Source organism: Gorilla gorilla, chromosome 12, assembly GCF_029281585.2.
Source record: "Gorilla gorilla gorilla isolate KB3781 chromosome 12, NHGRI_mGorGor1-v2.1_pri, whole genome shotgun sequence".
Lineage (NCBI taxonomy): Eukaryota > Metazoa > Chordata > Mammalia > Primates > Hominidae > Gorilla > Gorilla gorilla.
In genome coordinates, this window is record NC_073236.2 from 101,247,970 (window position 1) to 101,264,684 (window position 16,715).

The window sequence follows — 16,715 nt, forward strand, 5'->3', positions numbered from 1 at the left end:
ATATTGTAGTCTTGGGGTTGGTCACCGAAAAGCACCTGGTATTGCCTGTTGTCCTAAATGGTTCAAATTGCCTACATACTTACTTTAATGACCATTCTTAGCTGTGAGTTTTAGCTTACTTTCTAGTGTTTTTCTTTTGAACTCTAGTAGTGTGTTTGTGTTGTGTGTGTGTGTGTGTGTGTGTCTTCAAGGTTCCATAGTCTATATGGCAGAAAAGATTGAAACCATCTCTGTTTTGTCAAAACAGTAAGTGTGGTGTAGAATGAAAATCTCATTACAGCTGGTTTAGTGAATGTGTACCTTGATTATTTTTCTTAGTTATTCCTGTAACAGAGTAAACAATAAACATGGTCGTATGGGTAGTTCTGATCCTGCAGTAAAAAACATTGGGTGTTTTTTGCACTTTGATAATGGAGGGTTACAAAAAATTTGCCATTACAAGTTTGTGGTATAGTTGTAGAGTCATGGCAGTGAGCTGAAGGCTAAAAACTGGTTAAATATTTTGCCAAAGTGGATTAGAAAAATCTGTGAAAGAATAAATGAAGGACAAGGAACTCTGCTGTAGTAGTGTGGAAACAGATTTTTTCTTAGTGTAAGTCTGCCTTCCTTTATAAAATATTTTACCGAAAAATAGTATAAACAAAATATGTTATATACCCTGCCAAAATTTTTTATTTTTAAAAAGCCTATTGTGAAATTCTTTGATAGTTGTGGTGGGATTATGTAGGGGGGTATCCATTCTGAGCTATGTCCATTAAGATATTTAATCTGAGGTTAATTTGTTCCACTTTTCTAGGGAAGTAAGCAGAATTGGGGTATGGGAGGAAAGAGAGCGAATAAAGAGGCAGAGAAGAGAAGTAAGATGAGTAATAGGGGAAAAAGCAAAGATGGGGGATGTGTGCTAGTGATATTGAGCCTGTTTATAAATATTGCAAATCACAAATGTATCCCTTCAGATCAGCGCTTCAGCAAAACAGGTTTACTTGCATTTTGAGATCACCTTATAGATGACCTTTCCTTTTCCTATGTGACGACTATAAGAAAGGGAATAGAAAGAGTTAATTATGGTTTAGGACCCATAGATTCCATCAGATTAAGTTTATTCATTGGTTTATTATAGCAGTATGAAATCTATGTGAATCATCACAATTCTTTACATCTTTTAATTTGGGAAGCCCAGACTTAATGATATGAACTGGTAGAAGCTTTCATAGTTGAACCGTAGCAGAAATTGATATATAGATTTATTTGCTATAAGCTCAAGAAGAGTTTGTGTATTAATTTGTAGCATCTTTGGATATGGTTTGTAGACCAAAGATTTTAAAGCTTGAAAGATGAAAAATGCCTTCAAGATGTTAATATACCATTTATGTAGCATTTTTCCACATCAGTTTTTTAAATATTTGAAGCATTAGTTTTTTAAACACCCAGCCTTTCTATTATCAATTTAGTATAGAAAACTTTTAAAAGACTTCTGATTTTTCTTATCTTAAATAATATAGGTAACACTTTAAATAGTATAGATAAGATAATTTAATAATGATGGCTCAAAGTCATAATTATAAACATCAGTTATTCTTGTGGACTGATTTTGGTTGTTACTTAGGGCAGTAGATCTCAGAGGTTTTGGACTTTAGCCACTATACATAGAGTAAAAGTTTCCACTGCCTGTCTACCATGTATCTTTCTACTTCCATGAAAAAGAAAATTTAGTGTGATGATAGTGAAATGTCATTACTGTACAAGCAAATGGTAGGTGGCGGGGAGGCAGTATATTATGTATATGTACTTTTGCAATAGGAATAAGAATAATTGATATTTGAATCTTGGTGTGTGTATGAGAGTCTAAATTAGAGGCTAAAATAATTACTAAACAGCCTAAAAACTAATTACTAAACAGTCGCTCATATGGATTGTTTTGTTAAACTACCAATTGCCAATAAAAGGAGTAGTTGAAATCCGTGACCAATTTAAGAAGACACTGATGATACATTGATAAAGTATTCCTCCCTAAAATTGCAGAAATTCACACCATGTTTGTGTGTGCTTGGTGGTAGTGTTACTGTGTTGTTATGAATGGCAGCTGTTGTTAGAATACCGAAAATTGGAGTCCACCATAAGCTCTAATAGTATGTTATGAATACCAAAATTTAGTAGTTCTTAGTAACTCACTTAGTAGATAGATGACAGTTGTCCCTTAGTCCTATATACAAGTGCAACTCAGTGGCATTACATACTCTTCTTGAGAAATAGAGAAAGGACTTGGGTTTTTGGATTGGTTTTGCACATCAGGGGGACCTTTGCATGTACCCTAGATGTCGCTTCTGTTATTATTAGGAGCATCTAAGATGTGTAGGGTTTCTGTTTCTAAGCTGCATGTCTCCATCTTAGTTGCTGCTTTTGAATTCCTCTGCCTTTCTTCTTATTGCTGTAAAATGTGCCCTGTGCCTACTTTGAGTGTCAGTTTCTCCACCCTCATTTCTTTTCATTCTACACTCTAGCTTTATTTTTTGTTAGCTCTGTTGTGGATGGGAAAAACAGATAAAGTTGTTTAAAGCTACTCTAAAGTTAGCAAGTTGATTCTTAATGAGGATTCTCAATGTAAGAGACATAGATTTGTGTGTGTTTTTCTGCTGAAATAGTTTTAGATACTCAGGCATTATTTCCTTCTGGGTTCTTGATACTGTTTCAAAAAAATGGAAGTTGTAGAGTAATAAGACACCTGTGTGTAGTTGAGTTATTAACTAAATCTAGGGTTTTAGTTTCCTAAATTAGAATTAGGGGAATAAGATACCAACCTGAAAGTACATAGTAAAATATATTCAAGGAAACAACTTTTCAGTGGAACTGAAGAGGTTCTTTTTGTTTTGTCTGTGTAGAGATAGCTTCCCAGATTTCACTGTACATGTAATATTATTACTCCTCCAAAAGACATTGGCAGGAGGTTTATTTTTTTAATTTGAGGTATAATTTATATACAGTAGCCCCAGATTTTACATTCATTTTCCTAACCCCCCCATAGTCTTTTTTGTTAAACTATAATTTTTTAAAAATGTAAACTTATAGCCTGGTGTATGCAGGTATAGGTCAATATATATTGTATCTGGTGCAAATGAATACAGATTTTATTAATTTTCCTCAGGTTATACTGAAATAGTCATACATTTGAGTTTTCTTTGTACATCAAACTAATATTAAAAGAGTTTATTTTTTGTGTGTGGTGCAGTATATCTACTAAAGTATTTACAAACAGAACTATGTGTATATGTTAACTAATTTATTTATTTTGATCATTTTTATAGGATCCCATGGTCCATTATTGCCTTTACCAAGTCGTTACAGAATGGGCTCTCGAGATACACCTGAACTTGTTGCTTATCCATTACCGCAGGCTTCTTCCTCTTACATGCATGGAGGAAATCCCTCTGGTTCAGTTGTAATGGTTAGTGGATTACATCAACTAAAAATGAATTGTTCAAGAGTCTTCAACCTGTTCTGCTTATATGGAAATATTGAAAAGGTAAGTTTCTCTTTATGTTGGTTTCTTTTGCTAGGATATTCAGTGGTAACTCTGAAAAGGGTGCAAATATGTGTCTTCTCCTTGTATCAGGAATATCCAAATTCTTTCAGTAATGACCCACATAAGCTAAAAATCCATTATATAGGAACTCTGGAAAATGTTTTTTGTTGATAAGTAATAAGTATAGGTTGTTGACACTATAAATATTTTTAAAATAACCAATATAAAAAGAAGTCTAAAGCAGTAGTAATCAACCACTATGGTATGAGAGGCCTGAAGTCTATATTTTGGTGATCTCATTTCAAAGAGATTCTAGCATTTAACATGTTGAAAGAGCAGTTACTTTCATGGAGGGTATATATAAAAACAAGCTTCGGAGCCTAGCCAGGAGTTGTGAATTTCAGAAGAGTTCTAGAATTTATGCACTTGCTTCCTAAATGCCAGGGTTCTATTATCTTCGGAGGAACCATGTGCATTTAGCTCAACCAGTATTTGAAACTGACCCACTTTGATAGAATGTGTCCAAAACTTTCTGTCTAGCAATTTACATATTTTGAAGGTCTTTAATAATTGTAACTTTATTATCAAATAACTGTGTTTTCCCCAAATCTGCGAGGTTTTATTTATTGATACCTCACAAATGTGAGATAAATAGTTTTTGAAAGAATCATGGAAAATTTAACTAGGAAAATGAATGGTAGTCTTAAGTTACCAGTAGTTTGATAAAAACACTTGCTAATTTGAGTTTTAGTACTGTAGTAATGTGTTTTTTTCCTGTTTTAAGTGATTTTAGTGTTCTTTGCAACAGTAAGTTCTTGCAGCATGTGAGTCACTATGTGTGGGAGGGGAACATGGCTTGAAAAGTTGCTACATTTAGTTCTTAGTTCATTAATTCTAAAGCTTCTTGATCTGAGGAAGCAACCCTTCAGAATTCTGAAACAAGAATTTGTCAACCATTTGATCACAGTAAAAAACAAAACAAAACAAAACAAAACAAAAAATTCCACATTTGGTCTGGGAGATAACATATGGGATACTTATGCTTGTGTAACTGGGCAAGAATACATGGGATAGGTTTAGTAGCATTGGGAGAAGTATTATTTTCACACAGACACTATCTTAGGCCCAAGTGTTAAGTGGAGGGAATGCATGTTTGATAATTAAATAGGCTTTAATGTATATTTTAACTTTCTTTATAGAGTATTTTCTTTTTGTGCTTTTCACATATGCAGACAATCAGAATCAGGCAATTTAATCAACATCTTTAGTAGATCTATGTCTTTTGTGTTGTGAACTAATTGTCTCATATGATTTAGAAACTCAAATTACTTTTTCTAATAAAACTTAGATTTTTTGTATGTTATTTGACTAATTCTAGTCCGTTTCACTCTACATCTCGCAAGTTTTTAAAACATTTTAAATGATAAGTTATGATACGTTGAACTCAAACTATCATAATCCTTTAAAGATCCATATATAGTTAATTTTTTCTAACTTTCTTTTGGAGATTTACCAATACAAGAACCACATATTTAATGTGTATATTTGGTCACTATTAGATTTGTAGATAGTCATTGGATTAAATCAAGGGAGAGGAATTTTGTCCATGAGAAGACAAGAGATTTCGAATAAAGCTGAAAAATCCTGTTACGACTGAGTTTTGTTCAAGTACAGGTGTAATATATCCTATTAAAGTGGGTAGTTGAAGTGATGGAAATAGAAGCCATGTTGCATTTGTTGTGTAAATACATTCTCAGTATTCTTTAGACGTCAATAGATAAGAAGGAAATACTACGTTGAAGGTGTCATCTATGTCATTGGTACAGGAGTCCTCCCTTATCCACAGTTTTGCTTTCAGTTACTCACTGTTAACTGCTCCAACAATAGGTGACTACAGTAAAATAAGATATTGTGAGAGAGAGAGCATGTTCACGTAATTTTTATTATAGTAGATCATTTATAATTTTTCTATTTTATTATTTTGTTAGTCTATTACTGTGCCTAATTTATAAATTAAACTTTATCATAGGTATGTATGTACAGGAAAAAGCATAGTATATGTATGCTATGCTTATATATAGTATATACTATGCTTAATCTCTTTGTCTGTCTCTGTCTATCTAATTATCTTTCAGTACTGTCTACAGTTTTTTTGTGTGTTTACTTTTGAGACAAGGTCTTGTTCTATCGCCGAGGCTGGAATACAGTGGCACCGTCATAGATTACTTCAGCCTCTAGCTCTTGGGCACAAGCAGTCCTGCCTTAGCCTCCTGAGTAGCTGGGACTACAGGTGCATGCCACCATGCCCAGCTGGTTTTGTATTTTTTTTTTTTTTTGTAGAGATGGGGTCTCAGCTATGTTGCCCAGCCTGGTCTCAAGCTCCTAGGCTCAAACAAGCATCCCACCTTGGCCTCTCAAAAGTGCTGGGATTACAAGTGTGAGCCACTGCACCAGGGATTGTCTGCAGTTTCAGGCATCCATTGGGGTTCTTGGAATGTATCCCTCAAAGATAAGGGGGAACTACTGTACTTAATAGCCATTTAGGGACTTCCCAAGGGCTAAGCATTAGGCTGAATGATATCATACTTTATACCTTCTAACCCTTACAGCATTACATTCTAAAACTGGAAATAGTACAAGAGGGTAAGTATGGCCTCTGCCCAAACTGTCCTGAAATAACGTGTATTCCCATATGTTGCACAAGCCTTCCTGTGACCATGCTATCTCAAGGCTATTTTGTATTATTTCTTATATAGCATCTTGTTTACTGCATTAACAGAATTCTACATAGTTTGTAATTACTATTTGTTTACTTTTAAATTTCTGACTTAACTACTAGAATATAAGGTTCAAGAAGATAATGTCTGTTAACATTCACTATTAAATCCCCAGTACCTACCACAGTGCTTATCAAAACATATTAGACACTTAATAAATATTTGTTGAAAGAGTAAATATTAACGAGTCCTGCCAGATGGTATCTGTATTTTCAGCGACAATCCATGGCTTAGAGAAGTTAAGTATATTGCCCTCAAATCACACAATTAATACATAACAGAGTTAGGGTGAGCCTGTGCTGTTCTTCATTGGGCTATACAATAGTAGTATAGTGTTCCTTTTTAACTTTTGAATTTTGATAAGAGTTAAGGGTATCTCATAACATGGCAGAATATAGTTAAAATCCAGGTGATCTTCCGTATTTTACTTTAACCACTTAGGTCGTATTGTCTTTTAAAATTTCTGTTACTGTAAAAGGGAATTAAATGGTCACCTTTTTGGGATTTTGTGTTTACAGGTAAAATTTATGAAGACCATTCCTGGTACAGCACTGGTAGAAATGGGTGATGAGTATGCTGTAGAAAGAGCTGTCACACACCTTAATAATGTCAAATTATTTGGGAAAAGACTTAATGTTTGGTAATTATCTATCTTAAATGATAAATTTTAAAAAATATTTAAAAATCTTTGTCCTTTTTATTAGAAACATTAATGTCAACTTGAGAATATTTTAATGTAACTGAGGGCACATCTGAAACAACAGCTGTAATATTGTTATTTTAGACAAGAGTTAGGGTCGTATCACTCAGATTTTGCTTAGCGATACCTGCTTTTTAGTTTTATGATGATAAAACGTGTTAAAATGGGCACGTTTTTATGTTAAAGTTTTCTAATATGAGAATATATTTAATAGATTTTCTTTCTAATTGATGTCTAAACTACAAGAGTGATTGATTATAACCCAAACTAAATCCTCTATTTAAATAGCTCTATGTATGCCTTTTTTGGTTAAGATTTATGCAAGCAAAATATATTAGCATTCTGAGACTACTTGCTGCTTTTTATCTAACAAAGTACTTTTGTATGTCTTTTCTTTCCAATCTTTAGCGTGTCTAAACAACATTCAGTTGTTCCAAGTCAAATATTTGAGCTGGAGGATGGTACCAGCAGCTACAAAGATTTTGCAATGAGCAAAAATAATCGCTTTACAAGTGCTGGCCAAGCATCTAAGAATATAATCCAGCCACCCTCCTGTGTTTTGCATTATTATAATGTTCCATTGTGTGTCACAGAAGAGACCTTCACAAAGGTAGGCACTGAAATACAAATGTGTATAGAATGTTGCTATTTCCTATTTTAAAATCTGTTTTAGCTTCATTTTGAAGTCGTCTTGCTCATTCTTTTGCTTTTGATATTATTACTATTTTATTTACTTGGTACTGGATAGTTTATTCTTTGACCGTTGTACTTTTCTGGCCTCCATTCCTCATTGGTCTGCGTTGATTTGTGGCTCAATCCTTTTGAGAGTTGGAATTAGAATGAGGTCGTCTTACTCCTGCATTCAGAAGTTATTTAAAGACATATCGTGTCTTTAAATCTCACCCATAACAAAATTTTCTCTATCCGTATTGTTTCCCCTAACTTAGAAAATGCTAAGTAGGAACTGTAAGAAATGCTTCAGATAAGAAATGATTTTGTGGAACTCTACTCCCTACCTTAAGTACTAGATAAATCCTGGTCAACTCTGAGAATATGTATTTTAGTTAACAAATCTGTGGTTTTATTGTACAGCACTAAGTTACTTAATATAGTTTATAGAATTTTACTGTTTTTAATTGATTTTTTCATACAGCTTGATATTAATGTAAAAAACATACTTGATTTAATCCATTCATTTGAGAATTAAAACTTAAATTTTGCCATAAAGTTTACTTTCTGTAAAAAAGTGGGATATTTTGGCTATTTTTTAATGAAGTTTTACTTTCTTTGACAGTTGTGTAATGACCATGAAGTTCTTACATTCATCAAATATAAAGTGTTTGATGCAAAACGTAAGTGAACAGTCCCTCTTTTAAAGCTTTCTGGTTAAGTTGGTGATAAGCAAGTAATAATAACTGAGTTTGTGTTTTTTTGTTTTAGCTTCAGCCAAAACACTTTCTGGGCTATTAGAATGGGAGTGCAAAACTGATGCAGTAGAAGCCCTTACGGCACTGAATCACTATCAGATAAGAGTGCCGAGTAAGTAAAATGCTTTATTTGTGTTGTAATTATGTAGTGGCAGTTACCGTCACAGAAACATTCATGGTAATATAAAAATAACACTTAATAGGCTTCTTAAAAAATACAGATAAATACAAAAAAGAAAGGCATATTAATTCCTGTATTAGTTATCTATTGCTGTATAACAAATTGCCATAAAATTTAGCATCTTAAAACAGCAAACATTTATTATCTTACTGTTTCTGAGGGTTAGTATTTTGGGTGGATTTCAGCTGGGCGATTCGGGCTTAGGATCTCCCATGAAGTTGCAGTCAAACTGTTGTCTAAGTCTGCAGTAATCTCAGGGCTTGACTGAAGCCAGAAGATCCACCCCCAGGCGCACTCATATGGTTGTGTGTAGGCTCAATCAAGCCACATTGGCCTTTTGATGGTAGCTGACTTCTCTCTGAGTGATCCAAGAGATAAATCAACAATGTTTTTTATAACCTAACATTGGAAGTGGCATACCATCACTTAATGTTATAATTTTTTTGGTCACAGAGACCAAACAGTACAGTGAGTGTAGGAGGGGACTATACAGGGTGGGAGTACCAGGAGGTTGGAATCACCTTCAAGCTATAGCTTCCACAATCCCTGCTGATCATTTTAGAGGAAAGCAATACATGCATATGTTTAGAAAACTCAGACAGTACATAAAGGTACAAAATGAAAAGTTAAAGCTTTCTACAACCTCCAACCTTTTGTCTTGTTCTTTTTTTCTTCCCTAGTGTGTATATATAATTACATATATTTTTAAAACTTGGCCAGGCACTGTGACTCACACCTGTAATCCCAGCACTTTGGGAGACTGAGGCGGGTGGATCGTCTGAGGTCAGGAGTTCGAGACCAGCTTGGCCAATGTGGCGAAACCCTGTCTCTACTAAAAATAAAAAAATAATAAAAAAAATTAACCTGGCATGGTGGCACACACTTGTAGTTTCAGCTACTTGGGAGGCTGAGGCAGGAGAATTGCTTGAACCTGGGAGGTGAGGTTGCAGTGAGACGAGATCACGCCATTGCCCTCCAGCCTGGGCAACAGAGCAAGACTCCGTCTCAAAAAAATAAAATAAAAAAACAAAATGATTCTTCTGTACATACTTTCCTGTGTCTTGCTGTTTTCACTTACTATATCTTGGAGCTATTTCTATATTGCCACATTCAAAGCTTTTTAAAGCATTTTCAGGATAGCTATTTATAGTCAAGATGTATCACAGTTTTGTCTTATTTACCCGTCCCCCCACTGATGAACACTCTGGTTGCTTCTGTTTTTTTCTGTTATTGTAATAAACATCCTTATAGTTGCACTTTTTTATTTTTTAATTTTTTTTTATTTTTAATTTTTTTTTTTTTAATAGAGACAAGGTCTCACTGTGTTGCCCAGGCTGGTCTTGAACTCCTGAGCTCAAATGATCCTCCTGCCTCAGCCTCCCAAAGTGCTAGGATTACAGACATGAGCAACCACGACTGGTCAATAGTTGCACTTTCTAATGTGTGTTTGTAGGACAGTTTTTCAGTAGTGTAGGGCATGAAGGTTTATAGTTAGGTAAAATGTTGCTAGATTGTACTTTATAAAGGTTGCACCAGTTTACATTACCAACCATGGTATATGAAAATATTCATTGCTCAGCACTCTTAGCAACACTGAGTGTTGTCAGATATTCAATTTTTACCAGTATGATAGATGAAAAATGGTATTCGGTTGTTTTAATTTGTGTCAAGTCAAGTGAAATTGTTACCCTGTTTGTTTGTCTCCATAATAGTAACAATGGCCTTTTTTGTTTTTTTTTTTTTTTGAGACGAGTCTTGCTCTGTCCCCCAGACTGTAGAGTAGTGGCACGATCTTGGCTCACTGCAACCTCCACCTCCCAGGTTCAAGTGATTCTCCTGCCTCAGCTTCCCAAGTAGCTGGGATTATAGGCACCCACCACCACACCCAGCTAATTTTTGTATTTTTGGTAGAGACGGGGTTTCACCACGTTGGCCAGGCTGGTCTCGAACTCCTGGACCTCATGATCTGCCCACCTCAGCCTTCCGAAGTGCTGGGATTACAGGCGTGAGAAAACTCAAGTTTAATTTTCGAAACTTTTTGCTGTGTAATTTACTTTGATCCTGGATCTACAGGGTATTTAAATAATAGGGGAACATTATTAGGTGTGGTGATGAATGATGGTTTAAAAAAGAGAAAAAAAAACACTGAATGATTTATGGCTGGAATAACATCTGAAATTTGCTTTAAAATATTCTAGCTTTCAAAACTATGTGTGAAGGGTAGGTAGATAAAGTAAGACTGACAAATATTGACAATTATTGAAGCTGGGTGATAGGTATGTGGGGATTCATCAAACCTATCTACATTTTTGTGTATGTTTGAAAATTCCTAAATAAAAAGTTAAGTAAGAAACACCTTTTTTTTTTTTTTTTTTTTTTTTTGAGACAGGGTCTTGCTCATCTCCTAGCCTGGAATGCAGTGGTGCAATCACAGCCCACTGCAGCCTCGACTTTCCTGAGCTCAAGTGATCCTCCCACCTCAGCCTCCCAAATAGCTGGGGCTATAGGAGTGCAACACCACACCCAGCTTATTGATGTATATTTGTTTATTTTTAAATTTTTTTTACATGGAGGGATCCTGCTCTGTTGCCCAGGCTGGTGGTCTTGAACTCCTGGCCTCAAGCAGTCCTCTGGCCTCAGCCTCCCAAGTTGCTGGGATTGTAGGCACAAGCCACAATGTCGGCTTTCTTCTCATTTTACTTTTAGTTAAAAGAAAAAAAAGGAAATTTTATTAAGTAGTCAGGCTTAATTTTTGAGAGAAAGTTTTAAAAAGCTTTAAAGTTATATGAAATACCTTAGAGACAGTATGTAGATTATAAACTGTTTGGAGATAGGGACAGTTATGTATGTTTTTATCCTCTGCAGTGTCTTGTACACACTTGTTGATGCATATGCTTTTCCTTACAGGAATTTTTTTTCTTTTATGAACTACAGCTTTTAATACTAAAATTGTGATACATTAAGATAGCAAAACTGGTTCTTTGCTTTGATTTCTTATATATGCAGTTGAGGAAGAGCTGTTTCTGTCTGGTCTGAAAAATTAAAGGAAAGAAAAATTTACAAAATGGAAATATTTTTGTGAAGTATACCCAGTTGGTTTTTTTTTTTTTTTTCAGTAATTTCAAAACTTATGTACCCCATTGATGAAGAGAGATTTAATACTAGATTTCCTGGAACCTTTTGGGATCGTAGATGTCTTCATGTACATTCCAGCTTTGTCCTACTTCCCAAGCTGTATTTGAATTGGCTTTTATAGAGTTAACTGCTGGCAATATTTTTGCAATGTGAGCTTTGCTGCTTAATCCTGATACTATTTATTCTTTAATGATCAGTTCACTAAAAAAAATTGAGTGCCAGACAGTGTTGAGAACAATAGAAATGTAGCAATGAACAAAGTCCCTGCCTTCATGAGCTTACCTTCCAGTAAATATCAATAAAAATCTTTCCCTTACTTTACTTAGAAATTTTACTTTTTTTTTTTGAGACAGAGTCTCATGCTGTCACCCAGGCTAGAGTGCACAATCTTGGCTTGCTGCAGCCTCCCCAGGTTCATGCAGTTCTCCTGCCTCAGCCTCCTGAGTAGCTGGGACTACAGGCGTGCACCACCACACCCAGCTAATTTTTGTGTTTTTAGTAGAGGTGGGGTTTCACTTCATTAGCCAGGCTGGTCTCGAACTCCTGACTTCAGGTGAGCCACCGCGTCTGGCCAATTTTACTTCTTTATATTCCTGCTTTATATTCACCATATTTCTTATATTTAGTATAAAAAGGTGAAGTAATTTACTCTGGTACTTCAAGGTGATCTTGGAAGTTTGATGAAGTGAAATATTAACTCTGTTTTTTACTTTTTACAGATGGTTCCAATCCCTATACATTGAAGCTTTGCTTTTCTACATCATCCCATTTATAAGAAGAGAAGAGCATGTTAGAATTTATGTTCACCTTTATTACAATTTCAAAGCTACACTTCCATTAAGAAAAAATCTAAAATGGTTGATCTCATGTTGCCTTGCTTACTTTAAGATCCTGTTCTGTAATAAACATATTTTGCCTTGAGTAAATTTGTTGTAAGCTTAAATATTGAATTGTTTTCATTTTAAGATAGAATATCATAATGTAGACTATCTACAGCTTCATTGTAGATTATACAGATATATGATTTCTAACCTTATTACTGGAATTTTTCTTCCACAGTAAAAATATATTTGCATTCTTAATGCTAATTATCTGCAAGTATTTTTTCATTGTGTAAGAGATTAATGCAGGTGAAAGTATTGCATTTTAATATAGAATTCCTATTATATGTTTAGATGTTTAAGTATGTTGCAGTTACTCATATTAAACATAACTTGCATATTTATTATTTTAATGAAGTTTGAGAATAACATTACATATGTTGAATTTTAAGTACTACAGATTTAACTGATTTTATATTTCTGAAAGGCTAACAGACGTGGATACATGTGTACAGTATGCATTCAAACTTATTTAAATTGGTGTATTTTTTTTTAAGTCACTGTCCATTTGTATTGACATGCCTCTGTTTCTAGTCCAGTTTGGAGATTTTATAAAGTTGTAACAATGAGTTAATGTGTTCATTTTCATTTGTTGCATGTGACTTAAATCTTAAATACAGCTAGTATTTGGCATTGAGATTTTAATAGAGGTTGTAATTAACAGTTCCTCTTATAGATAATAATCTGGGATCCATGGGTGGGCTTCAGAGAATCTGTGTACCCCCTAAAATTGTATGTAGAATTTTGGATATTTACATTTTTATTTTTTACTCTTGGATCCATCAGTAATATGTATTTTTCTATATGGTACAAGATTTAAGGATCTAATTTTATTTTTATTCCAAACAGCTATTTGTCTCAATACCATTTATTAAACATTCTTTCTCCCACTGGATCTGTTTTTTTTTTTCTTTTTAAGATAATAGATTTTATACATAGGCAAGTAAGATTTAAGGACCAAACGTGGTATTAAGAGACTATAGCACGATTGTTACCAAGTTCACAGCTTTTTTACAATAGAAAAACTGATGTGGCCATTTTGTTTTCATCTTTAAAAGAAGGGAGAATATGTGTCATCTACCTAGAATAACTGATATCAATAGTTGACAATATCAGTTTTGTAATCCTGACACTTTTAAACAAATTTGTAAATGAAAGTTCCATTTAGATCTTTTGTAAAGACTTTATTTTAAATTTTAATATAAAAAATCCTTTTAGAAATAAGGCAGGCGGCCGGGCGCGGTGGCTCACGCCTGTAATCCCAGCACTTTGGGAGGCCGAGGCGGGTGGATCACGAGGTCAGGAGATCGAGACCATCCTGGCTAACACGGTGAAACCCCGTCTCTACTAAAAATACTAAAAATTAGCCGGGCGTGGTGGCGGGCGCCTGTAGTCCCAGCTACTCGGGAGGGTGAGGCAGGAGAATGGCGAGAACCCAGGAGGCAGAGCTTGCAGTGAGCCGAGATCGCGCCACTGCACTCCAGGCTGGGTGACAGTGCGAGACTCCGTCTCAAAAAAAAAAAAAAAGAAATAAGGCAGGCATTTACAATTTTAGAGCTGTTTAATAGAAAGTTTAGATGGAAACTAAACACACATTGACATTTATTTCCCCTCATTTTGATGGCAGTGGACCAGCATTTAGCCCTCTAAAGATAAAGAAAAAATTAAATTTAATCTAGAAGTATTTTAGACCCTTATCACAGAACCCAGTAAGTTATGCCAAGGGTAACTGTGTGAATTGTGTTCGATACTGGGCTATGTATGTTTCTTATTCGTTGCCAATTAAATACCTAAGTTTATCTAACTTTACAATAAAGCTTTTTTTCCCCTATAAATACTTTTCTACCTCTTTTGAAAAATTGAAATACCTTAATTTTGGTTTATGTAATAGTTGTCTACGTTCCTTCCTCCTCTGAAAATTAATGTGGGTTGTCAGAATTACAGACTTTTTAATGCCTAAGATTTTAAGAAATAAACCTGCAGGTATTGGCAGGGCTTATTTCATTTAGATTTTAATTAGTTTTGATGTGTAGAGATGATTTTTATCTGTAAGGCTCTCTCTCCACCAAAATAAGTGAATTGTTTGGGAGTAAACTAGTTGGTAAGTTGGGCCTTGCTGATAGATTTATCCACTGGTGTGTAAGCCCTATACTGCTGCTCTCACTAATGTTTTTGATAGTTTACTTAGGCATGACTGCTGTTAATGAAGTTTGCTTTGTGAATACTCTCTCTTTCCTTAGCCTTGGCAGCATTCTTCTCTGTGCTATCTTTATGCTTTTAGAAGAACAAGAAAAAGCAGATTTAAGAGCTGTAAAGAAATAATACTAGCTTTGAGTTTTTAAAAAAAATATTGAAATCCCATCTCTGTATCCAAATCCTACTACATATTTGATAATAAATCTGCCAAACTGAGTTATGCAATATGAGCTGCCTTTTAAAATCCCTATTCTCCTGCTGAAGGTGTTACCTCACCAAATAAAAATATTTGCAGCTGCAGCCAACATGAGACTTTGCAGACATCCTAGTGATTTGGTTATCTCAACTATGTCTTGAACAGAACTGAGAAGAGGGGAAAAAATGACTAAATGGGGTGAGTTGTTTCATATTTTCTTTACAGATAGGCTGCTACAGAACTGCAAAGTAGCTATCAGTGATACTTTTTCTGGAATAAAGAAATTTTGATTGTAGAACATTCTCCCATACTTAGGAATCTGAAGCACAAGGAGCTTTGCTTCACTTAAAGGTAACAAAAGTGCTTGTAAGATAACAGCGACGAACTTCCTATCTCCATATGGTTGTTTGGTCTAAGAGACTTTTAGTCCACTGTGGCCTTTGTCTTCATAGTACTGCGGCTCTGCTCATGATGATTTTCAATGTCAACCAAAAAGTAAGTGAATGTGCAGGCATGAATACTGTTTAAACCAAAGAAATTATTTGGGATATTAAATCTGTGGATATTTGGGATTTAAAATAATGGATATTTAATCCGTAGTATCATTGCTTTTGCCTAAAACCTAGCATTTCCATCAAATGGATTCAAATGTTGATTAAAACCTAATATATTTTATTTAGCAAAATACCGTCTTCTAGGGATCTTAGTTCTAATGTTTTTTTGAACTTGAACAAACAAAATGGACTTTGCTTTACTAGTTACTTTCATAGAAAGCCCTTCATTCGAGGGAACACTTGAAATTCTCTTAGTTTTAATTTACAAATGAGGAAGGTAGTAACGTTGGATATTGTTTTCTCTATCCTCCATTCCACCCTCCCCTATTTTGTAGCAGTAATCAAGGTTTGAGTGAGCCTCATTGACTTAGCCTCATCACTCTTAGTACCTCTTAATAAGGGCAGCAGGTCCTCCTAGAGGGGTATTTTGACAGTTTGTAGGGGTGTTTCTTCAGTGGTTAGGGGATACTGCAAACAATTTGATGGGTAGGACCAGGAAGAATTATCCCTTGTCCTGCATGACTTTCCGATTTCCTATCAGATACTAAATAGGTAAAAAACCTGTTTATAATGATCTGATCCTAGAGTCTGACTTCTTAATATATTAATGCAAAATATTTTTGTGTGGTTTTAGTATGCAGTACACTGAATTTTTAGCAATACAACTAGCTTATAAATCAAGGAAATAATGTTTAGAATGCTTTCAAGAGTTGTTCGCCATTTTGGAAAATTATATCATCAACGTATTATTGGGATTGCCATTATAATACACAAGGGTCAGTTTTCATTTGTAGCTGTCACATTCATCTCTGTCTTCTATTGTAGCCGTACCTGAGTATTTATGTATTACAACGTACATTTTATCGTAAATTTTATTTCTCCCTTAACAATTAAGAGTTTTATTTGGTTTTTCTTTAAGTTGTGTGTGTCTGTGTGTAGGTAGGTATTATCTAGGAATTTTATTTCAGCAGAGTAAAAGGATATCAGATTGGGTAGGGAACCATTGCTGTAAACAAGGTAATAATCTGATTCTGTGTTGAACAGGTAACCTAGGTTGATCCAAAGAGAATGACACCTAGGATTTGTTGAAGAATGGATGAGGAAGTGCTCTCGCTAAGGGGTGTGGTCTGCTTGTGTAAGGTTAGGCC

At 34.7% G+C, this 16,715-nt stretch overlaps 1 protein-coding gene across 4 annotated transcripts in view; it reads left to right on the forward strand.

Moving 5' to 3' along the window:
* The window catches only part of HNRNPLL (heterogeneous nuclear ribonucleoprotein L like), a 39,774-nt gene extending 26,584 nt beyond the window's left edge, over window positions 1-13,190 (forward strand). For all 4 annotated transcript variants that reach the window (XM_063695949.1, XM_063695950.1, XM_063695952.1 and 1 more), the window contains 6 exons: window positions 3,303-3,520; window positions 6,816-6,937; window positions 7,406-7,607; window positions 8,292-8,349; window positions 8,438-8,536; window positions 12,460-13,190. In XM_063695949.1, coding sequence (XP_063552019.1) covers window positions 3,303-3,520; window positions 6,816-6,937; window positions 7,406-7,607; window positions 8,292-8,349; window positions 8,438-8,536; window positions 12,460-12,515 — 755 coding nt within the window. In that variant the 3' untranslated portion in view covers window positions 12,516-13,190. The remainder of the gene's footprint in view (window positions 1-3,302; window positions 3,521-6,815; window positions 6,938-7,405; window positions 7,608-8,291; window positions 8,350-8,437; window positions 8,537-12,459) is intronic.
* The last annotated feature ends 3,525 nt before the right edge of the window (window positions 13,191-16,715 follow it).